The 23,125-nt window shown below is 48.9% G+C and overlaps 3 protein-coding genes across 5 annotated transcripts in view; all 3 read left to right on the plus strand.

Moving 5' to 3' along the window:
* LOC142769088 (uncharacterized) overlaps positions 1 to 23,125 on the plus strand; it is a 40,224-nt gene that overhangs the window by 1,599 nt on the left and 15,500 nt on the right. The window lies entirely within an intron of this gene.
* LOC142761787 (uncharacterized) lies at positions 76 to 6,244 on the plus strand. Of its 3 annotated transcripts, none has more exons than XM_075871959.1 (3): positions 76 to 1,335; positions 4,650 to 4,897; positions 5,501 to 5,634. In XM_075871959.1, the coding sequence occupies exons 1-2, from the start codon at positions 742 to 744 to the stop codon at positions 4,881 to 4,883; spliced, it is 828 nt and encodes a 275-aa protein (XP_075728074.1). In that variant the 5' UTR covers positions 76 to 741; the 3' UTR covers positions 4,884 to 4,897; positions 5,501 to 5,634. The 3 variants fall into 3 exon arrangements, with proteins under 3 accessions (XP_075728074.1, XP_075728072.1, XP_075728073.1); XM_075871957.1 differs by having other exon boundaries at positions 162 to 1,335; positions 4,650 to 4,856; positions 5,501 to 6,244; XM_075871958.1 differs by lacking the exon at positions 4,650 to 4,897 and having other exon boundaries at positions 178 to 1,335; positions 5,501 to 6,244.
* On the plus strand, positions 12,564 to 22,888 carry LOC142769085 (uncharacterized). The gene is made up of 2 exons (XM_075871955.1): positions 12,564 to 14,010; positions 15,516 to 22,888. Exon 2 carries the CDS (start codon positions 16,810 to 16,812, stop codon positions 17,962 to 17,964), a length of 1,155 nt encoding a protein of 384 aa, XP_075728070.1. The 5' UTR covers positions 12,564 to 14,010; positions 15,516 to 16,809; the 3' UTR covers positions 17,965 to 22,888.

Genomic DNA, 23,125 nt, shown 5'->3' on the forward strand with positions numbered 1-23,125 from the left:
CGTGCAAGCAGTCGTTGATTGCCGGTCGAGTTCCCTCGGCTAGCGTGAGTTACGCTCCGCATTGCACCCCAGTGTTCCCCCGAGGGAAGCTGCGGGCAATTTTTTTCTTTTTTTTTTTTTTTTGCAGTCGCCAGAACGTTTCTGGAAAGTCGCCAATTTCGGCTAAAAGTCGCTAAACGGTGAATATGCAGAATTTTTTTTTTTTTGAGGCATTGGTTTTCAATTTGATAAGGCGCACGTAGGGTGGTAATTTTATATTTGTTTTATATTTGAGCAACATTTCAAATCAAGTTCATTTGTGACGAATGAAGTTTCACTGCGGTGCTACCTCCAGGCTACGCCCAGAACCGGGAAGCATTGCAGACTATAAAGATCGCAGCACCACAAGCAGTTTAGTCGCTAAGAAACTTTATGCTAATACTGTATGATACCAATACACCAAGGAAATGTAATTGTCGCTTAGACAACTGAAAAGACGCTAAATTTAGCGACTTTCTCGTTAAGTTTTACACCACTGTGATGTGCGGCGTGACTCCCTTATTGCGCATGCGTGAATCCCCTCCACAAACCAGTGGGCCACAGAACACCGGCTCCGTAGCTAACCTCTCTCTCTCCCCACATTCCCCCTCCTTGTTTATGTAGGTGTTCCATACATCTTGGGTGTTCTATCATATTCTAGTACACTATAGTTCTATCAAAGGCTGTTAGGTCGTACTCACGCTCGAGCACTGCGCCGGCGTCATGAGTTCCAACGTCGGCGCCAGTTGCAGTTTACCGCCTGCCGAGATCGCGAAACTGCGGATGGAGCAGCGGAAGGCTCGACGCGCCGAAGCGCAGCATAAATTTCGGGAGCAGCGGAAGGCTCGACGCGCCGAAGCGCAGCGTAGACGTCGGCAGGCGGACCCCGAGCTTCGGGCTAGGGAAGCCCTGCGCAAACGGCAACGTCGGCGGGAAACTACTACGGACGAAACACGGGCACGGCATGCCGAGAGGCAACGGCAGCGTCGGCAATCAAACCCCGCAGTACGCAACGCCGACGTCGAAGCTAAGCGTCAGCGCCGAGCCAACGCGTCGGCTGCGGACAGACGACGCGAGTCCGAAGCCCGTGCAGAACGGCTCGCTAGACAACGCCCGGGCTTCGACGGCGCCCGGTTACAGCGCGGATTCCTCGACCGGAACTTCGGGCGCAGCTGCGTCTCCGACCGTAATTGGTTCGATAACGATCTGACCGAGGACGGTAGCATGCACAACGAACCCCAACCGAACGCGATGGTGCAAGTGCTCCTGCGCGAGTGTAACGACGAGCTGTCGCCGATTCAACCCGACCCCTTCAAGGTGTGTGCACCCCCCCGCGCTGCTTCGCATCGCCTCATGGTCTCTCTTAACGGTAGATTTTTTTTTTTATTTTTTTGCGGCAGTTTGTTTTCAGGAGATGCGTCGGCTGAAACTATAATTTCGAAGCTATAGTGATCGCAACAGGTTGACCCCACTGTGCTAAAGCAATGCATGCGTGTGTTGGTTACACCCAACGTTCGGTTGCACCGATCAATATGAACAAACCGTGTGATGTAAACATTCGACCACCTATGCAAAGTGGCGAGCAAGCTCTTCGCTGTGCAATTAATCCAGTCTACACAACTGCAACGTGCAAATGCTCCACGACAGAGCTGACAATTTTTGCAAGGAAGCGCTCCTGAATAGCGAGACTTCAATGAAGTTCAGTCGGGCATTCGGCACATTGCTTCATCACAGTGGGAACCATGTGTCACTACCGCTAGAGCCTCTCCTGAAAACAAACTGCTGCAAAGAAGTGAATAGCCGTTTCTTCTCCGCATGTTCCGCTTGCACGACGAAAACCTGGCAAGAAATAGAATGCACGGGAAACTGGCAAAGTGGTACGTTGTTTGCTAACTCTGGGTGAAGCAAGAGTGCATGACTAAAACCCGGCGAGGAATAGAACGCACGAGAAACTGGCAAAGTTGTTTGCTAACTCTGGGTGAGGTAAGAGTGGCAAAGTAGATGTGATCGCGGTCGAACGAGTGTGGGAAAGAAAGGAAAAAAATTTGTGGCAGTCGTCGCATCCTTTCTGCTAAACGCCAAGTCAGCGCGCGCACATTGCTACATAGTTTCGTGATTGCAAAGTAGCAGGAAACGTTGGCCTCAAGACATCTCTGGTCACTCAATTTATCATTCTCTAACACCAGGGTGCCATGCTTTTATGTGCTGTGCATTTTAGAAGCCATGCTTTTACGTGCTGTGCCCCCCTCTGGATTCGGCACTGCCACTATGAACATGATAAGTGAATTCGCACCCTAGAGGGTGCAACGCTGGCTTAACTTTCATTCTGTTACATGCTCCCTTTCGGACAATGCCCCTGTATGAAATTGGTCTCGCAAGACGGCAATACTGGTGTTCGGAAATCGTGCGGTTAGACGCTACTTGGTCATGTACTGTATCGATGTACAACGCTGGCTTAACTTTCATTCTGTTACATGCTCCCTTTCGGACATTGCCCCTGTATGAAATTGGTCTCGCAAGACGGCAATACTGGTGTTCGGAAATCGTGCAGTTAGACGCTACTTGGTCATGCACTGTATCGATGTAGAGTGTGAACGCATTCATGCCAAAGTATGATGAATCATAAGAGTAACTCAGAATTGTTCATTAAGGAAAAGCAATCAATGTGCATTTTACAATGGCCATATTCTTGCTGTTGCACTATTTGTTTCAGTTTTTATTCATCGAGAAGGGTAACTCCTGCATTATAATGAATCTCGGGTTCATATATCGTATCGGCTCCTGAGGCAAGTTGCGATGATTGCACATGCCTGCATCACGAAAGTGTGTGCACCTCTCACGGCTCGAGTGAAGAGTCAGATTGTGCAGAATTGTGTGGGTTGTTGGCATACTGGTGTGGACTTCGCAAAGCAAGTGCTCTCTGGTGAGAGGAGGCGTCACACTGTAATGAGTAAATTCCAACTACACGCGAACTTTATGAAGAAGGATGTAAAGTGTAACTGTTTGTGGGAGCGTTTTCAAGCAATGAAAGCAGAAACAGTAAGACAGAGAAGCTCCAGAGGACTGCTGGACTGAAATCAAGTGAAGGGACTGGTGGACAAGCACATGTCAACTGCTAAAATTTGCTTTGTGCGTGCAACTCAAGTTTCGAGAAGCGTGGTTTCATGATCTGGGTGTATTGTCACGAAGTACGCGGTGCTTCTAGAGGGGATAATTGGAGGGCTCATGTTAACATTGTCAGCCTTTTCATATGTTCATTAAAATGTGGCTGTGGAGGTTAATTAAGATTAAACATATTAAAGTTATGTGCAGCTTCAACTGAATGTCGTGAAAGCTCATTAAATAGGCAAGCTGGTGGCAAGATCGTACCTTTACTCCGTATTCGCCACCGTACAGCACACCTTTCTTCCTGTGAGATCAGCATTACCTGCACTCTACCTTTGGGAGACCCCTTTCACCGGCACAGTCAATTGCGTGCCTGCTCTCTCCTCCACACCACCGCTTCTGTCACAGCTTCACTTTTGCTGTGCCCTCTCTAACCAGCTTCACCCTATCTATGTCTGTACTCTTTCTCTATGCGGCTCAACTTGTTACGCTCTTCTTAGATGCAAAGCAGCTTATCGCGGAGTTCAGTCCAGTGGTGTGCGCCACGACCACTCTTACTGCCCAACAGCTGGGGCTCAACTTGCTACGCTCTTTTTAGATGCTAAGCAGCTTATCGTGGAGTTCAGTCCAGTAGTGTGCGCCACGACCACTCTTACTGCCCAACAGCTGGCCCAAGTCCTGCCGTAACGCGCAGCACGTTCCTGCCTGTGTGAGGGCTTGGGTAAGATGCTGTGACCTTTCCTCCCCGCACTACCTCTGCAATCGTGATGGCATCGGTGATTCTGCAGACGAGCGAATAACTTACTTGCGCCCACGTGGAATGGCGATGAACCTGTGTGGTGTGCTCAAACAAGAGTTCAAGGCGAGTAACAGCGACATAAACTACAGGGAATTCATGCTGTGCTTTACTTGCAAGGATGTGTAAATATCGGGCAAAGTGCCCATGGTAAACAGTTCCTTAACTCGGCCTGTGCCCTGCTTTGCTAGGTGCTCATGGTTGCCTTTAGTGGGAGATGGTGTAATTTTTTTTCTGACTTTTGCCCATGCACTCTTTTTTTATCTGGCTTCACTCTCGTAGCTGGGTTATAAAGTGTGGACGAAGAATCCCCATAGATTCACTTCGGTTGTGAACAGCTCTGCTGTTGAAGTAGCAGAGTAGGGCGTTGAAGCACCACGCGAGACTAACAACGCCCCACAACATTTCAGATGACTGAAAGACAATGAACATTTTGGGAATGGCTTCCCGAGACTCGCTATTAGACTACAAATAAATTGCGCTAGAAAGACCAAAAAGAACAGCCTAACATACTGGTTTTAACGTAGCTTATGGAGCAAAAAAAAACATGAGAGTAGGACAAGCGTAACGTAGCGCCATTCTTAACTTAGCGCCATAAGCTTATTAAGAATGAACCAACTCGCCCAACCAGTCACTCTGCTGAAATAACATACAGGGAAGGATGGAGTTGTTATACTAAGCATCTTGGAGAATGTGACTCTCAAAAATTAGCGGCCATTCCTGTTCGCAGGCCGCAGCATCAACACGAAAAAGCAGACTGCCTGACGAAGACGGCTTGAAAATCACCGTGACGAGGCCTGCCATCTGCTGCAAACGGGCCGACAGTGAGAACGAGATGCAGGCCACTACACAAGTTATGCGTGTTTTGCACAGGCTATCTGCAAAGGCTATAGAGTCAACGCCCGTCAAAACGTCGCAGCTCTACAACTCAATAGAGGTGTCACGCTGCTACACGAAGTTTTAAACAGCTATTAAGTGGTTTGTGTGTTTCTCGCAAAAATTGTGCAATGCTCCAAGTCTTCATTTTCATGTTATTGTAAGTGAAATAACATAGATGCACTTTAAAGTACACATGCATCTCTTATTTTTCTTAGAAACATTTAAATAAGTTGGTCTCACATAATTGCTAACGTGCATTTGGTTTTTAAGTTGTTGAGCAGTGAAATTGTGGCCACGTAGTTACTTCTTGTCAGTGTTAGCACATTCATACCGCTAGCACATTCATACCGCTTTTGCCTCCATCGCTCAATAGCCATTGAAGTTTCAAAGCAGGTGTAAGGTGCTCGACTTGATAGACTGTTGACGCGCTTAGTTGACTTGATAGACTATTGACTCAATAGCCTTCAGAATCACTTGTGTGACAGTTTGTGCTTGACTATTGACAATGGTTTTCCAGACGCCGAATTGACACAAGTATTGCATTTCTTGCTCCTAAAAGTGGAAAGCATGCAAAACATGGAAGATGCCCTTGTGATTGCACTTTCAGGGAGATTACCACTTGAACATGTCCCTTTAAAAAATCAAGACTTGTATCCCCAAAACCTTTACTTGTTCACTTTTTTTTATCTCTCATCTGTCCAGGTCGAAATCGGCGAATCTCTAAACAGCAGCACATGCCCAAAATCGACGCAAGAACAGGCAGAGTCATCGCGGCCATCAAAACGTGGTGTGGACGTCGCTGTTGAGACACCAAGAATCTCCGACGAAAATTTGTGCAAGTCCTCGCAAGCATCAATTGTTCCCATCAGGATACACAGGTGGACTGAAACCAAACCCTTAGTACATTTTCTGGTCCTGAAGCTTCAAAAAAAAGTGTGATTAGGGACAGGAGCAACTGCTAGGCGCGCCCTCGTGTGCACGGGGGCATTGGTGTGGCCCCGGCACTGCAATGGTACGGCACGCATTAGAATTGCGAAACGGTCAAGGAAATTCGGGGAAGTTTTAATACAGTAGAATTGAGAATCGAATGGGGGCCTTGAAGTTAGTCATTCAATGGCAAGAAGCACGTGCTTCTTCGGCTGCGAGTATTGCTACCATTTTAAAAACACGCTTTATTTGTTCCCCCGAAGCATCTCGTGAACATTCCTTGACAATCCAGAGCCTTTCAAGGACTCTGATGAATCTTAACGCGTCGCAGAAGCACAGTGGTCGCAACTCTTGACAGCACATGTGCACTATTTCAGGCTATGTATATATTCAGTGTCTCTATACGAATATATTTTCGCACCAGCCAACTCAACATGCGACGCAAAAAATTATCGTTTCGTGCTCGTGATGCATTCATTTTGAAAATTAAATTTTCATGCTTGTACAGCGTGTACCAGATTTGTACAGTTTCTTTTGTGCATCCTCTCCTGCGCTGTCACCTCGGCAAGTTTTAGTTGATAACGCTGAAGTCTCAGTTCCAAGCAACGGATGTGTGCTGTTACGGGTGTCTCTTGACCACCGCCGTTAGCAGGTTGTGCTCGTAACTTGCATCAGGACCGACGAGAAGGGAAGTACCGGCGAGACGGCGCAGAACAGCAAATCAAAAGAGTTTAATACTACATAGTTAGACCAAAGTGGACATTCAAGTTTACAAACAAAGGTAAGAAGCCGAGGAGCACAGTTCTGGCAGAGTCTCAATCCAGACTGCTTCACCCAGTCTCTCCCTGCGCGTTTTTAAAGGGTTCCAGACGCTTGTGTGACGTCAGGCGCCTCCAGACATGACCAAATATGGAACACCTTGTGTTCGCACCACCTACCACGCCACTGGTCACGCCACCGATCACGCGACTGATCGCGCCACGGATCACACCACCGGCGTTCCCACACTCAAGAGCCAGGTGCGAATGAGCCACGAGCTCACCGCGTTCTCGCGCACAGCACATGACGACCTTCGCGGCAGCATTGTCTCAGGTTCCTCGGCGTCTGGGCATACACTTCTGCGCCTCAACCCCCGATACGTTTACAGGCCCGGGAGCGTTCGCACGCTGTCCGTGGTCTTGCATTTGGGCCCAAAGGCGTTCGCGTAAAATGAAGCGTAACAGACTGCCCCCTTGCGGATGGAGATCCCGAATGGCAGGGGACAGCATCCACTGTCAACAGGGATCAGTCGTCGAAGCTCGTAGCCTTCTTAACCTGGAGCACGGTACGTGATACCTGGCTTCAGGCCCTGTTCCGTCTCGTAAGGTAGTTCCGCCAGATTTCCCTGATGTTGTCGAGGTTCGCCGGAGGCTGGAGGCGAACCATACAATGGAATCCAGCAAATGGCGACAGTCAAAAGTGACCAAAGACAATGGTATGAGCTCCTTTCCGGGGCGACCCCGCAGGGGCTCGTCGGTGGGGCTGGTCGCCAGGCAGCTCCGGGTGGTGAGATCATCACACCCCACCGCTTCAGGTCTTTCATCAGCAAGAAGGGAAACCACAGGTTCTTCCAGCGTTCCTGCCAAGAGTTTGGAACCGACGTGGTGTCCGAAGAGATGCCAGATGACAACGAAGTCCTCTCTCTGGGAGAGCAAGATCCTCGCCATGGTAGAGCCGGTCGACTGAACAAACAATCCACGGGAAAACACAGGATAACAAAGCCACTGAAGAAGCAAGCGCGAGACACGTATCCACTGAGCCCCGCCAGGCTTACCTTAAACACAAAAGTCTCAATCTTATTACTCGTACAAAGTACTAAACACACCCCTAATTTCGTTGCCCACCTAACGACGCACAGGTCTTCCAAAACTACGGAAGAAATAATAACACAAAAACCTATGTCAGGAAGAAAAACAATCGAGGCCAATTCATGACCTAGGGGCTTCGGCTTAAGCCATCGGCATTGCCATTGAGACTCCCCTTTTTGTACCGTATTTCGTATGAATACTGCTGCAAAACGAGGCTCCAGCGCAGGAGGCGACCATTTTTGGAAGAAGTGGACTGCAGCCATCTGAGAGGACAGTGGTCTGTCTCTATTATGAACCTTGAGCCTGCAAGGTAGCACGACAACTTTTGCACTGCCCATACGAGACACGCACATTCTTTCTCGGTTGCGCTATACGCTTGTTCTCGCACAGTCAGCTTGCTACTGGCATAAAGAACTGGGTGTTCACCATCCTCTCCTCGTTGGCACAACACTACTCCCATGCCTCGCTCACTAGCATCACACTGAACTATGAACTCTTTCGAATAATCAGGTGATTTCAGCACAGGTTGACCTGTTAAGGCGGCTTTTAATGCTTTGAAAGCCTCCTCTTTACGGTCATCCCAGATGACAGTTTGTGGCTCAGTTTTCCGGAGCGCGTCAGTTAGAGCGCTAGCTAATTCCGAATATCTCGGGATGTAACGTTGATAGTAACCTGCAACCCCCAGAAATGAGCGGATATCTGTCTTTGAGCTTGGTTGCGGGAAATCGCGTATGGCAGCCACCTTGAGCTCAGAAGGTCGGAGGCGTCCTTGTCCGATTATGTGACCTAGGTAGATCACCTCAGCTTGAGCGAGTTGGCATTTAGGTGCCTTCACAGTTAGTCCCGCTTCACGCAAACGCGTTAGAACCACTCGCAGATGTTGCATGTGTTCCGACCAAGAGGACGAATATATCGCCACATCGTCTAAGTAGGGTAAAGCGAATTCCCCTAGTCCTCGTAACACCTTGTCCATAAGGCTCGAAAAACAGTATGGTGCATTTTTCAAACCGAAGCTTAATACCTTAGGGCGGAACGTTCCCAACGGCGATATGAACGCTGCATATCTGCTAGCCCTTTCGGTGAGAGGAACCTGCCAGTAGCCTCGAACGAGATCCAGCGTGGAAATATATCGAGCTCCACTAACCCTCTCAATGCGCTCTTCAATGTTTGGTATCGGGTAAATCTGATCTTTGGTGATCGAGTTTAGCTTGCGATAATCCACGCAAGGGCGTGGATCTTTTCCCGGCACCTCAACTAAGATTAAGGGCGAAGTGTAATCGCTCTCACAAGGCTCAATCACGCCTAATTCCAACATCTTCTTCACCTCGGAATCCATAATCTCTCGTTGGCGCGGTGACACTCGGTAAGCTTTGCTACGCACGGGTTCTGAGGATGTCAGCTCGATGTCATGAGTAACAACCGAGGTTCTTCCAGGCCTATCTACAAATAAGTCCTGAAATTCTGTCAGAAAATCCTGGAGCTCGATCTTTTGCTCCGGCTCTAACTGCGCTTTCGATATTAATTCTTTGATTAGTGGTTCACCATCCTCACCGTTTATGACTGATGCAAGCCCTGGAAGTTCAACTGGAATCTCCTCGGGGATGTTCACCATCATGCATACCACTGCCTCCCGTTCTCGGTATGGCTTGAGCAGATTGCAATGATACACTTGCTGTATCTTTCGCTTTCCGGGCAGGCGTATCACGTAGTTTGTGTCAGAAAGCTTTTCAACTACGTTCGCGGGACCTTCCCACTGCACTTCTAACTTGTTTTTCTGCGACGGTCGCAGTATCATTACTTTGTCCCCGACATCGAATCGACGGGTTCTGGCTGTGCGGTCATAGTACACCTTTGACCTATGTTGCGCTTTAGCCATGGCTTGCTCTGATAGCCGTTGAGCGCTTCTTAAACACTCCAGTAGCTTCAAAACGTACTCGACCACTACTGGGTCTTCGGCTCGGCCTTCCCACGATTCTCGAAGCAAGCGAAGAGGAGATCGCAACGAGCGGCCGTACACGAGCTCGGCTGGTGAAAACCCCGTTGCTTCATGCGGGGCAGTCCTTAACGCGAACATGGTAGCCGGCAAACATAGCTCCCAGTCCGTCTTCCTTTCGTAGCATAACGCCCTCAACACTCGCTTCAGAACGGAGTGGAGCTTCTCCACGGAGTTAGACTGAGGGTGGTAGACTGAACTATGAATTAGTTTTACTCCGCACCTTTCCAAAAACGTAGTGGTAAGAGCACTAGTAAACACAGAGCCTTGATCCGACTGTATTTCGGCGGGAAAGCCAACTCGTGCGAATATGGAAAGGAGCGCGTTAACTATTTCCACAGAGCTAAGTTCTTTAAGTGGAACCGCTTCGGGGAACTTAGTCGCTGGGCATATCGCGGTCAGCACGTGGCGGTACCCCGACGATGTCGCCGGCAGTGGGCCTACAGTGTCCACTACGAGCCGCCGAAACGGCTCTGTGATGATAGGCACCAGCTTCATCGGCGCCCTCGACTTTTCACCCGGCTTACCTACACGCTGACACGTGTCGCATCTCCTTACAAATCGCTCTGCGTCGCGGAAACAGCCTGGCCAATAATACTCCTGCAACAACCGTCCCTTCGTTTTCTTGACGCCTAAATGACCTGCCCAAGAACTTCCATGCGACAAGCGCAGTAAATCCTCTCGATAAGCTTGAGGCACGACCAGCTGATCAAACATTACACCCCTTTTGTCAACATACTTCCTGTACAGTATGCCATCCTTCTCATAATAACTTATGTTTTTCGGGGCTATCTTTTCATGTACCCTGCTCTGGATGTTTCGCAAGCTCGGGTCTTTATCTTGTTGATTCCTCAAGGCCATGCTGTCTACCATTAACAGTCGCTGTAAGCTTTCCGACGTAGACGCTACAAGTAAATCTCTGGAATGCTCTTCCAATATTTCTGATGGTGCCCGTGCCGTAGCTTCATCCTCCACGGATGGGACCCCCTGCTGTTGTAACGCTGGTGTAAGTTCGACCTCTGCTGGGGAGTCCTGCGTCAGGCCGATTTCAGCTAAAGGGGACTCGGCAACTGCCTTCGCAGCGAGTTCCCGTGCTTTTGAACGCGTTAGCGCCATCACATTGGCCTCCCCAAACAGCTGCCCTCTCTCGCGCAGCATCTTGTCAGATCTATTCGAAAACAGGTAAGGGTATTGCGGAGGGAGTGCCGGCGACACGGCAGCTTCCGTCTCGAGCGTGCCGAAAGGGCCTTTGATAGTTACCTTTGCGACAGGAAGGCATGCACTACACGACTCTACAGCCTGCTTGATCCAAGCACACTCACCCGTGAACATTTGCGGTTCAACGTACGAGCTGTGAACTACGTCCATCGTAGCCGCAGAATCGCGCAGTACGCGGCATGGCTTCCCGTTCACTTCAAGGTCGCGCATGTAAGGTTCGAGAAGCACGATATTCTCGTCCCTACCACTGATGGATAGAAACACAACTTTTGGTTTCTTACAGTGCGCCGCAATGTGACCGGGTTTATGGCAGTTATAGCAAAGGAACGGTTTCCTCGCTTCTAGCTTCCTTTGCTGTTCTAACGCAGGTTCGGTGTTCCGTTCCGACTCCGACGTATTTACGGTTCGGGCATTCCCAATTTCAGGCTCTTCCTTCGTTTTCACAGGCCCTCTCTTTGGCTTGAACCCAAAATCGGGACCCCATTTTCGACCACTGTCACTGCCTTCGCGAGCCCGACGTGTGACGAATTCCTCTGCTAGCTCTGCGGCTCTGGCTACAGAGCTAACATCTGGCCTGTCTTGCATCCAATGCCTAATGTTCTCTGGTAACCGGTTGTAGAATTGCTCTAGTAAAAAACACTCAATAACCTTTGCGTGGTCACCGAAGGCCTTCTCCTCCTTTAGCCATTCCACCATGTTTGACTTCAGTTTATAGGCAAATTCAGTGTATGACTCACTCCTTCCTTTCTCCAATTCACGGAATTTCCGCCGGAATGCCTCCGCGGACAGCCTGTACTTCCTAAGCAAACTGGATTTTACTTTATTGTAACCGTCGACCTCCTCAGTGGATAAACGAGCGATTACTTCTGCTGCCTCGCCAGGTAAGAGTGTGAGCAAGCGCTGTGGCCACGACTCACGGGAGAACCCCTGCTTCTCACACGTCCGTTCAAAGTTCACCAAGAACAACCCAATGTCCTCTCTGAGTTTATAAGGGCGAATTAGTTCTGTCATTTTGAGCGATATGTGCACCCCTGCACTGTTTGCCTCGCTTCTCTGCCCTGCCGTTCGCACGCGCTCTATTTCAACCTTGAGTCGCTTTAACTCGAGCGCGTGATCGCGTTCCTCGCGCTCTCTCGAACGTTGAAACTCGAGTCGTTTTAATTCGAGCTCCCTTTCCTCACGCTCTTTCTCTTGCTGTTCTCTACGCTCCTCTGCCTGTCTTTTTGCGGCTTCCCTTTCTCGAATTATCTCAAGGCATTCCGTCAGCTCATCTTCCTCAGCCTCCAGAGCACTAATAGCCTTGATCAATTCTGGTTTCCGGAGTGCGTCAGAAACATCCAAACGCAACTCCTTTGCAAGCTGTAATAACTCCGCTTTACGCAGCAACTTCAAATTCATGGCTGTGTTCAGTGCGACCTTTCCTACTGTACACAACTATCTTGCCGCAGCCCACTTTGGCGACAACAATAGTTCGAATTACCAGTTACGCTTCCCCACTGAAAAAGCCTGGCAAAACTCAGCACGACAACTTTTGCACTGCCCATACGAGACACGCACATTCTTTCTCGGTTGCGCTATACGCTTGTTCTCGCACAGCAGACAAAGCCTCGCACTCACCACTCAACAGCCAAGAATTCCGCGTAGACCCTCGCAAACACTGCATCTGGTTGCGGCCTGGCAGACGAGACGGCTCGTGGATCCGTGTCGCAGCTCAGCCCTCGAGTCGTCGAAATGACTGCAGCATCCCACCGCTGCCACCAGTTGTTACGGGTGTCTCTTGACCGCCGCCGTCAGCAGGTTGTGCACGTAACTTGCATCAGGACCGACGAGAAGGGAAGTATCGGCGAGACGGCGCAGAACAGCAAATCAAAAGAGTTTAATACTACATAGTTAGACCAAAGTGGACATTCAAGTTTACAAACAACGGTAAGAAGCTGAGGAGCAGAGTTCTGGCAGAGTCTCAATCCAGACTGCTTCACCCAGTCTCTCCCTGCGCGTTTTTAAAGGGTTCCAGACGCTTGTGTGACGTCAGGCGCCTCCAGACATGACCAAATATGGAACACCTTGTGTTCGCACCACCTACCACGCCACTGGTCACGCCACCGATAACGCGACTGATCGCGCCACGGATCACACCACCGGCGTTCCCACACTCAAGAGCCAGGTGCAAATGAGCCACGAGCTCACCGCGTTATCGCGCACAGCACATGACGACCTTCGCGGCAGCAGCGTCTCGGGTTCCTCGGCGTCTGGGCATACACTTCTGCGCCTCAACCCCCGATACGTTTACAGGCCCGGGAGCGTTCGCACGCTGTCCGTGGTCTTGCATTTGGCCCCAAAGGGGTTCGCGTAAAATGAAGCGTAACAGTGCTTTGAACCGAGCTCTGAGGAGCTGCATGTAGCTCCATCTGTTAAACGTGTCACCTCTACACTTTTCGTCGTCTCAGTGCTCGTAAAAAAATTACGGCGAACATTTGACTGCTCGAGCTTGTTTATTACTGGCATGGAATAAAGATAAGGTGGCCTAGTAGGCTCACCTTCATTGACTCCATCAATATCTATGGCAGCTCTGCCAAAGGGCCTCATGCACAGTGCCGTTGCAGCCTCAACAATTTCCAGCTCGGCTGACGGTTCCTTGTGTTGCTTGGTAGGCAGGCGAGCTCTGAACATTTTTGCGCTGGACAAATATGCCGGGAGGCCGTGGAAAATCCTCGGCACAACGACAGCTCCAGTATATCGTGCGGCTTCTTCACAACCCTCTGATTAGCCACTGGTTCATGTGACAGATCTCACTCTCATCAAGATGGTTTTCGCACATACTCGCAGGGAATTAAACATGACACCACCAGTTTTCTGTCGCGGACCTATCGTTTGCTGTCTGGGCAGCCAGAACACACTTTTTCATCATTTTCTGTGTAACTGGACCGACACACAGGTACGTAGCATACTGTTCGTCCTTCAGGCTCAACACGCAGACCCGCAAACATACTATACAAAACGTGCGGTGACGTGCCACGGTATTCAGCCGCCGTCTGCCCGATGCCCACGACGAAAACACAGAGCCTCCCCCCCCCCCCGCAGCCTCCGCTTGCAGCAAGTTCTCCCATAGAGTTGCGGCGACCTTTTACCGCAAAGCTTCATGACCAGTAATTGTGCTCACGGTCTCTGCTGAAACCTCCAATCTGAAGAGCTGCTGTACACCGCCAAAGTTGAAGGGGAGTGTCGAGGTAAGTGTTCAGAACTTTCCTGAGTGACCTCACTAGTTACATACACCTGGGTTGCTCTGAACTCGTGGAGTTAATTCGGTACTGACACCAATTGTCAAAGTTGTGTTTAATGGGAGACCGACCAAAGATAGGTAAATATGACAAAGACATTGAACCTTTACACTCAAGACACAACAGTTTCGACGAACGTGTCTGTTTGACTCAACTAACAGTTGGCTGTATTTTTGAAGGTGTATCAACTTGTACGCCAGAACGAGTTGTGACATCGATGGCTCTGTGGCACATGGAAGGTGCATGGTTTTCTGTCCTGCTACTTTCCTTCCTAAATTTTTGTTTTTCATCCCATCGTCTCTCTTTGTCAGATGCGTTAAGACATGCCCCAATCTGCGGTGGCTTTGCCCCAGCTGGGAGAATTGTTCACTGCTGGTGCCGTTCGTAGTGGTTTTTGGAACCACAGTGGGAGCAGGCCATGTTGAGAGTTGTGGTTATATAACAGTTGGCATTGTTGTCATGCTCATTTCAGGTGCACTAAACGTCACCTCCTCTGGGTTACAGCTCAGCCGCTAGACGAGACAGTCTTTGAGACATGCATTGATTTCATTGTTATCTGCTGGATTTTGTCTGAAAATAGGGATTTTGTCTAAAAATTTTGTCTGTATCTGCTGATTTCTGCGCCAAGTCTTTAAGTTGAGCTGTAAATCTTGGCTGCAAATCCAACTCCCAACTTTTGAGTTAGTATTCAGGCATCCCAACTACCTTACCTTTCTTTGCAGCATATGAGTGATAATACAGTTCTCACAGAATAATTTATCAGTCTAAATTTATTAAGTGTTCTCCTTGAAAGGGACATCTCAGCAAAGCAGTGAATTAGTTTAGACTGATAAATTATCTCTAAAATAATCTTTTGACAATAACTTCACTATCACGCAAGTGAGCTGACATCGTTAATGCTCCCAGGCATAGTTACGTAGATAGGTAAAGCTGGTGTCATGCTAAAGTAGCAGTGTTTAGCATTACAAAAATAGTTAGCTATGGCATTATATACACGTACTGTACCGCTTTACCTGTGTGGGTTTCCCATAGAGATGGTTTCAGATGATTTGTATGTAGACAATGAATGAAAGAAGGGGAATTGGTCAAGGGCCTGTTTTCTTTTTGAGGCACAACGTAATGAGACCAAGAGACAAGCGAAGCCAAGGAACGTGTCAGCGCCATTATGTGTAGTGTTTTATTGCAGCCATTACGGTATGTGTGTAAAGAAATTGAAGTGGACATAAACATTTTGCTGCCGGTAGATAATGTGTAATATGAGCTACAGTGGTGATCATCTTCCCATTAATTGTATTTGGTGTTTCTGTGCATTTAGCCTGGATATGTTATGTAGGACCTATTATTTATAAAATTATATACACAACATAATTCAGTAATTGAGTTAGCACTGTATGCTAATGATGGCAACTTTGCAGCACAGAGCTCTGAAATTTATACTTTTGTTTCTCTGGCAGTTGTTCCAGCCCTTTTGGAGTTGGCGGGTGCCAACCATCAAGGGGTGCAACGATGTCTCAGAAGCGAACACGCAGTGCTTCTGAGAACTGGCACCCTCCTTGGCAAAGAAGAAAGCTCTCCGTTTGAGGCAGCAGGGTCAACGAGAATAGTCTACAGCTGCAGCTACTGTTCGCTGGAGTTTCTGGAGATACAGGACCTCACCAACCACAAAGGAGTGTGTCCGTGAATGCACAAGTGCCCCTTGTGTTCCAACCGGACCTCAATGCAAGACCACATCCCCACTCGCATCGAGGAGCTAGGAACAAAGCGCCCCTTGTGCGAGCATAAAGTTGTTGGCGAGAACTCGGATTTGTTAGGTGACAAAATGCGGCTTCTTAACTTTAAACCAGTCGTTGTTGTGCCACATACATTTTCCTCGTTCGGCAGCACGTCTCACGAGATCGAGCGCTGTTCCGACGAACTGTCTCCCCCCTCCCAGCGCCGCTTTCCATGCAGAAGAACTGTGCAGTTCCGGGGATAACGTCGCTTCCTCCGCCGAACCACCTTGCACTTCCGGGTATGGCTACGTCTCCCCCTCCGAGCCCAAGAACTGGTCTGAGAGAATGGACCAAAGACGTTATTTAAGGCCGTGCGGGCCCCATGTTAGAGGATTTTGCCCCAGCCGATGTTGTCGGGCTGGCCGGCTCTGTACAAACGACAACCTGCTACAGTAAACGGTCCTTTTTGTTGCTGTTTTCAAAACGGATTGCCTCCCTGCTTCGCCTTCGGGCTAAGGCTTCAGCGAAGTCCGCTCGACTGCTCGCCGCTCTTCGCCACCTCTACCATCGCGACACAGCAAACTCCTAACAGTGGTTGGCAGCTGCGGGATACGCTACCCCTGTCCTCAACGTTTTGCTGCTCTGGGACCCGCTACCTCGATCTCAACGGCTGAAAATTTGGATCAAATTCCTGGAAGCCCGAAGACGACCACCATGATATCGTTTTGCTGCCCTGGGGCCCGCTACGCCGACTTCAAAGGCTGGAAAGTTGGAGCGGATCTTTGCAGGCCCGAGGACACCCACGACACCGCTCGACGGCAACGACGAGATGGCCGAAGTCACCGCTCTGGTTGCGCGAGTGCTTGACGTTCGTCTTTTGTCATCAGACCCTGTTAGCACAGAGTAGCCAAGTATGTTCTTTTTAGATCTTTAGGTGGCTAGTGCTTGGCTGGTTCTCGACTTGCTTCACGTCGTAGAATATAGCTTCAGAGACAAAGCTCTTTCAGAAAGGAACGTGCACAAGTTGCGGTACACAATGGAGAAGCTCAAAGTGAGGGACCTTCTCGATGTTTGTGAGCAGCTGGGTGTTTCTGTTGCTAGGACGAGCCGTAAAGGAAATATTCTTGATGTCATGAGAGCGGAGGGAATAACTGAAGAGGAGGTAAAAGAGGCTATGGAGACAATTGAAGGAAAACAGCGGGAGGCGGAGGAGCGTCAGAAATGCGAACGGCAGGAGGCTGAGGAGCGTCAAAAACGCAAACGCGAGGAGGCTGAGGAGTGTAAAAGGCGAGAAGAGCGTCAACATGCTCTTAGAATAAAAGAGCTAGAACTTGAGCAGCTTCGCATAACCTCGGCGCAGTCTAATCCGCTATCCCTGGCAGACGAAACGCCAAGACAGAAAATCCAAGATTTGATTCTGCCGTTTAGAACGGGTGGAGACATCGCGCTTTTTTTAGTGAGCTTTGAGCGCACGTGCGAGAAAATTAGGATAAATGAAGGTGTCTGGTCCCAGAAGCTTCTGTCAGTTATTCCGGGAGAGGCCGCGGAAGTAATAGCACGGTTGTCTAAAGCAGACTCTGACGACTACGCTAAGGTCAAAGCGGCCCTCCTTCGTAAGTACCGCCTGTCTGCCGAGGCATTTCGGCAGCGGTTTCGGCAAGCAAAAAGGGGCAGTGAATCATGCACAAAGTTCGTGTACCAGCTTAAGTCTAATTTGAAAGAATGGCTTGGAAGTGTGGATGCTTACGGTAACCACGACAGAGTGATTGATTGTGTGGCCCTCGAGCAATTCTATCGTGTGTTGCCTGAAGATACCAGAGTCTGGCTTCAGGACAGAATGAAGGGAACAGACATTGACAAAGCTGCTGAGCTAGCTGATGAGTATTATACGCGAAGGAATTTTCAGTTGGATCGCGAGGATACAAAAGAGAAGAGGGACTCCTCAAGGCGGCTTGCTGCTCAAAATACAGCACAAAAGATGGCTCTGCCGCGTGACGAATTCAGTCAGGGAGCGACTAACAATGAGAGGGAAAGGAGAAAGCCAGGAGAAGCACCTGAGTCGACACCGCTCGAGCTTTTGAATCAAAACGACCAATTGTATGCTACAATTGTAAAAAGGAGGGTCATATCTCATCTAGCTGTAAGCAAACGTTTGCTTTCGCAGGCATTCGCGAGTCGGACGAGAACTTGAAGTTACTCGAGCCTTACATGCACGAAATTGTGGTCAACGGAAAGAAATGCCGGGCACTCTGCGATTCAGCTGCGACGATGAACATAGCACACCCATCTTGCATCTCCCCTGGCGACTATACTGGCGAATGCGCCTGGATCAGACAGGTTGCAAAAGAGCAAAGTGTCTGTTTGCCAATTGCTGCTGTTGTTCTAGAGGGAAATTTTGGAAAATTGCGCACTGAGGCGGCCGTGAGCCCTAATTTGCCCCAAGATTTTCCATACCTTTTTTCCAACAAATCAGAGCAGCTCCTTAAAGAAAAGGGCCAGTCATTTTCATCTCCTCTCGCGTGCATGGCACTCATGCGATCGCGGTCCCGCGCTCTCGCGGGGAAACTTGAAATCTCGGTTTCGAAAGAGGAGGCGATCGAGCGTGAGACAACTCCCCAGGGATACTCGGGCCAAGAGGCGGCTAGGGTATCACAGGACATCGAAGACAGTAGGGCTCCGGATACGGTATTGGCTGCCGAACGCGACGAGCCTGTGGAGGTGGATGAAAACAGGGCGCGTCAGGAGAACGTTCAGTCGTCCCTGCTTGGTTCCACATCCACTTGTTGGGAAGAGCTCAGTAAAGTAGACAGGAACACACTGGTCACTGTGCAGGCAAGTGATGATACCATTAAGAATCTGCAGCATAACGGGAAAGAAGGAGTAGCCTGAAAGAACATCTCATTCTACACGAAGGCAGGGCTCATGTATCGAAAGTATCGGGACGCTGAGGGTAGAACGTTCGACCAGCTTCTAGTGCCAGAGAAGTACCGACGACAGTTTTTGGAACTGGCACATGGAAATGCCTGGGCGGGCCACCTTGGCATCAAGAAAACAAAGGCGAGGCTCGCACAAGATTTCTATTGGCCTGGATGCTGGAAAGATGTAGAAAACTTCGTGTGATCGTGCGGCACGTGTCAGAGAGTAGGAAAATCTACTGACAAACGTAAGTCCCCGAGGAGATTAGTGCCTGTTATCACAGAGCCGTTCCGGAGGCTCGTAATTGATATTGTTGGCCCCCTTCCAGAGTCCCATTCGGGTTGCCGCTACATTTTAACTGTTTTGTGCGTGGGAACGAAATTTCCCGAAGCAGTTCCGCTAAAAGAGCTCACCTCTCCCTGCATTGTGGACACACTCTTGTCCATTTTTGCTCGCGTTGGCTTTCCAGCCGAGATTCAGAGTGACAATGGGAGCGTATTTACCAGTTGTCTCACAACAGCATTTTTTGAACGCTGTGGAATAAAAATAATCCACAGCTCTATAGGACATCCACAGTCTAACCCCGTGGAAAGGATGCATGCGGTACTCAAGCGAGTTCTGAGAGCACTTTGCTTTGAACATAACAAAGATTGGGAGGCATGCATACCCGCGGCACTGTTCGCCATACAGTCCGCTCCCCACGAGACAACGGGATTCAGTCCCGCCGAGCTTGTCTATGGAAGAAACTTAAGATCTCCATTTCGGCTGTTGAGAGACTCGTGGGAAGGTTATGAAGAAGACTTGGCCACATCGTGGGTCGTGGCCAGCGTAGCCCGTTCGAGCTGAAAGTTGCGGCTGTTTTAGAGTATCGTCGTCCCACCGCAAATTCAGAATTGAGGGCGTTTTTGGGACTGGCGGGGTATTATCAACTCTACGTCAAAGGTTACTCAAACCTCGCTAGTCCGCTGACGGACTCTCTCCGCAAAACCGAGCCCACCGTCATTTCGTGGGACACAAGAGAATGCTTTCAAGAGCCTGAAGAGCACTCTCGCAAAACGACCCGCTAGCGGCGCCGGACTTTTCTCAGAGTTTTATTATTCAGTGTGATGCCAGTGACCGCGGCCTAGGAGCAGTTTTGTGCCGAAAAGACGCCGAAGGGCACGAGCAGCCAGTTTTGTATCTCAGCAGAAAGCTCAGTGTCAGAGAGGAAGCTTACAGCACTTCAGAAAAACCGTGCGCCTGCCTTGTTTGGGCAATTGGTAAGCTAGCATGTTACGTCTCAGGGTCGAACTTCATAATAGAAACTGATCACTGCCCCTTGACTTGGTTGCACAATATGCTGTCTAAAAGCAGTCGCTTACTTAGGTGGAGCTTCACGCTTCAGCACCATAACTTTAGTGTGCGCTATAAGAAAGGGAAGCTGCACACAAATGCAGATGGACTCAGCAGAGCTTATTGAAGTGCAGCCCAGCTCCCTCATACAAGTTGAGGCACATTCTTCTGCTTTGAAGTGTTTTGCATACTTTCGGTGTCTCTTCTTTCGTTTTGCTTTAAAATGTATCAACAATGTTGCATTGCACTAACAGATGTATTTTTGTTTGAAGTGTACTCTGATATGTTAGCAGGAAGGCCAGCCTCTACCATTGTGGTAAAAATGTTAAAAAAAAATTGCACAGAATTGTTTTTTGGCTGCTTCAGTGGGTTCCGACCTACTCGAATGGCATTGAGGATAGTTTCGCGCGGCCTTTCTTGGCATCTGGACTGCGCAGTGTAATCACAGCATCTGTGAGGGCCAGTGTTTTGAGGTCTCTAAGGGATATGTTTCTCGTGCTAAAACGTACAGTAGTAGAGAGTCAATAGATCTTTGCTGCCTTGGTCTGGCGCTATGAGAGACGTTCAGAGGGTGCTTGCTTCCACGAAAGCAGTATGGCTTTGTGTTCAACTCCGTCGTTCCAGTGATTCCCTGCAGGGCTCTGAAGATCACCACGGAGTGGCTACAGTATCGACGGTCAACCAGCATCCCTCCTTCCGAGCCACCCTAGATGGCTCAAAACTCCGGATGCATTGTCTGGCGGCGGGGGTGCTGTTTTGCCACAGACATTTTCCTCGTTCGGCAGCACGTCTCACGAGATCGAGCGCTGTTCCAACGAACTGTCTCCCCCCCTCCCAGCGCCGCCTTCCGTGCAGAAGAACCGTGCAGTTCCGGGGATAATGTCGCTTCCTCCGCCGAACCACCTTGCAGTTCCGGGTATGGCTACGTCTCCCCCTCCGAGCCCGAGAACTGGTTTGAGAGAATGGACCAAACACGTTATTTAAGGCTGTGCCGGCCCCATGTTAGAAGATTTTGCCCCAGCCGACGTTGTCGTGCTGGCCGGCTCTGTACAAACGACAACCTGCTACAGTAAACGCTCCTTTTTGTTGCTGTTTTCAAAAGGGATTGCCTCCCTGCTTCGCCTTCGGGCTAAGGCTTCAGCGAAGTCTGCTCGACTGCTCGCCGCTCTTTGCCACCGCTACCATCGCAACACAGCAAACTCATAACATCGTGTGCAGTGTCCACAAGCCGTCCTTCTTCAACAGTGACAGCATTGCCGCGCTCATGTACTGGCCTTCCGGTCAGCAGAGATGCTGAGTCTTCCCATTCAGGCCTACACCTCAATTTCAGTATCATATGTGCCATAACAGATCTTCAGAAAGAACAATGTACCAGAGTGTTGAGAGCACTTATGAGATTGTAAATCAGTGACGTGAAGCAGCGCGAAGTACTTTGCCTTCGTTCATTCTTTGTATTGTATTGTCATCCCAGGACACCCAATATTGCATAGGTTTATCGAAGGTGGCACCCTCCTACAGAAGATGCCTCGATTGTGTGGTCGGGAAGGTTGAAGCACACCGTTCACCTAATTAAATATTTTCAGATGGCTTTTCTGCGCAGTTGAAACTGTTCTAACTATGGTAATAACTATAGTTTCATCAAGTATATAGAGCAACCCAGTGATATGCACCCTGTGTGTATTATATTGCGGGTTACATAGTTAATGAACACATTCTGGCATGAGGCTGCACAACTTGCAAAAATGCGTGCATCGGGCTATAGCATGCAGTGCAGGAAAGCTGAAGGACAGATAACTAGCTAACTGTATATTTGAAGGCTGCTGTACCCACACAAGTGACTACGCAACTTGAAACACAGATAAAGTGGGCTGACACTTGTTTTCTGCTTATTAGAGACAGTATGTAGCTTGTATCTGTAAGCAGAGCGTTGCAGAAATTCGTTTGCGTCACAATCAAGAAGTTATTTTTTCTTTGAATGGGCTCAACCTGTCAGAAAGTGAGAAAAAATGAGAATGTAATCTTTGCATAACATGAAGGAATGCCTATCAAGATTTGGTTGCAAAGTGATGCTAATTAAGTATTGATTGATTGATTTGTGGCATTTAACGTCCCAAAACCACCATATGATAATGAGACGCCGTAGTGGAGGGCTCCGAAAATTTCGACCACCTGGGATTCTTTAATGTGCACCCAAATCTGAGTACACGGGCCTACAACATTTCCGCTTCCATCGAAAATGCAGCCACCACAGCCGGGATTTGATCCTGCGACCTGCGGGTCAGCAGCCATGTACCTTAGCCACTAGGCCACCGTGGCGGGGCTAATTAAGTATTGTGGAAGCCATATAACTAATTGCTGTCTCAATTTCTCTGCATGTTTGAGAACATCCTTGAAGGCATGACTTCAGTGTAATGCGTATTCAATGTTTAATAAATGACAAGGAACAAATGTACTAGGCTACTCACACCATCATGGTATCAATATTAGACGAGACGCTAATACAATTTATTATAGGTTACCTTGTGAAAATGAATGCCAAACACACGTTAAGTTTCTATTGAAGAAGCTTTCGTTTTCACGACATAGATGTATACGTAAATCTTAGATTATGATCATTTTGCCTTCACCAAACTGGCTCATTCGAAATAACGCTCATAAAAAATTGTTTCATTGTTGATGACTAGTTAGGGCCGTACTTTGTATATTTTTTTTTGGTGGGGGGTGAGCATTTATGTGTAATAAAGCCAACTTTGGCAATGGGTAGTTAATGTTAAGGTGTTTGTATATGTACTTCATCATCAGCCGGTCTACGCCCACTTCAGGGGAAAGGCCTCTCTCATTATCCATCAATAAAACCAGTCTTGTGCTTTCTGTTGCCATGTCATCCCTGCGAACTCTTTAATTTCATCTGCCCACCTAACTTTCTGTCTTCCCTTGTTGCATTTGCCTTCTCTGGGAATCCATTCAGTTACCCTTAAGGACCAGTGGTTTTCCTGCCTACCTGCTACGTGCCCGACCCATGTCCATTTCTTCTTCTTGATTTCAACTATGATATCCTTACCCCGGTTTGTTCCCTGACCCACTCTGCCCTCTGCTTGTCTCTT

The sequence above is a fragment of the Rhipicephalus microplus genome, chromosome 8 (assembly GCF_043290135.1).
Source record: "Rhipicephalus microplus isolate Deutch F79 chromosome 8, USDA_Rmic, whole genome shotgun sequence".
NCBI lineage: Eukaryota > Metazoa > Arthropoda > Arachnida > Ixodida > Ixodidae > Rhipicephalus > Rhipicephalus microplus.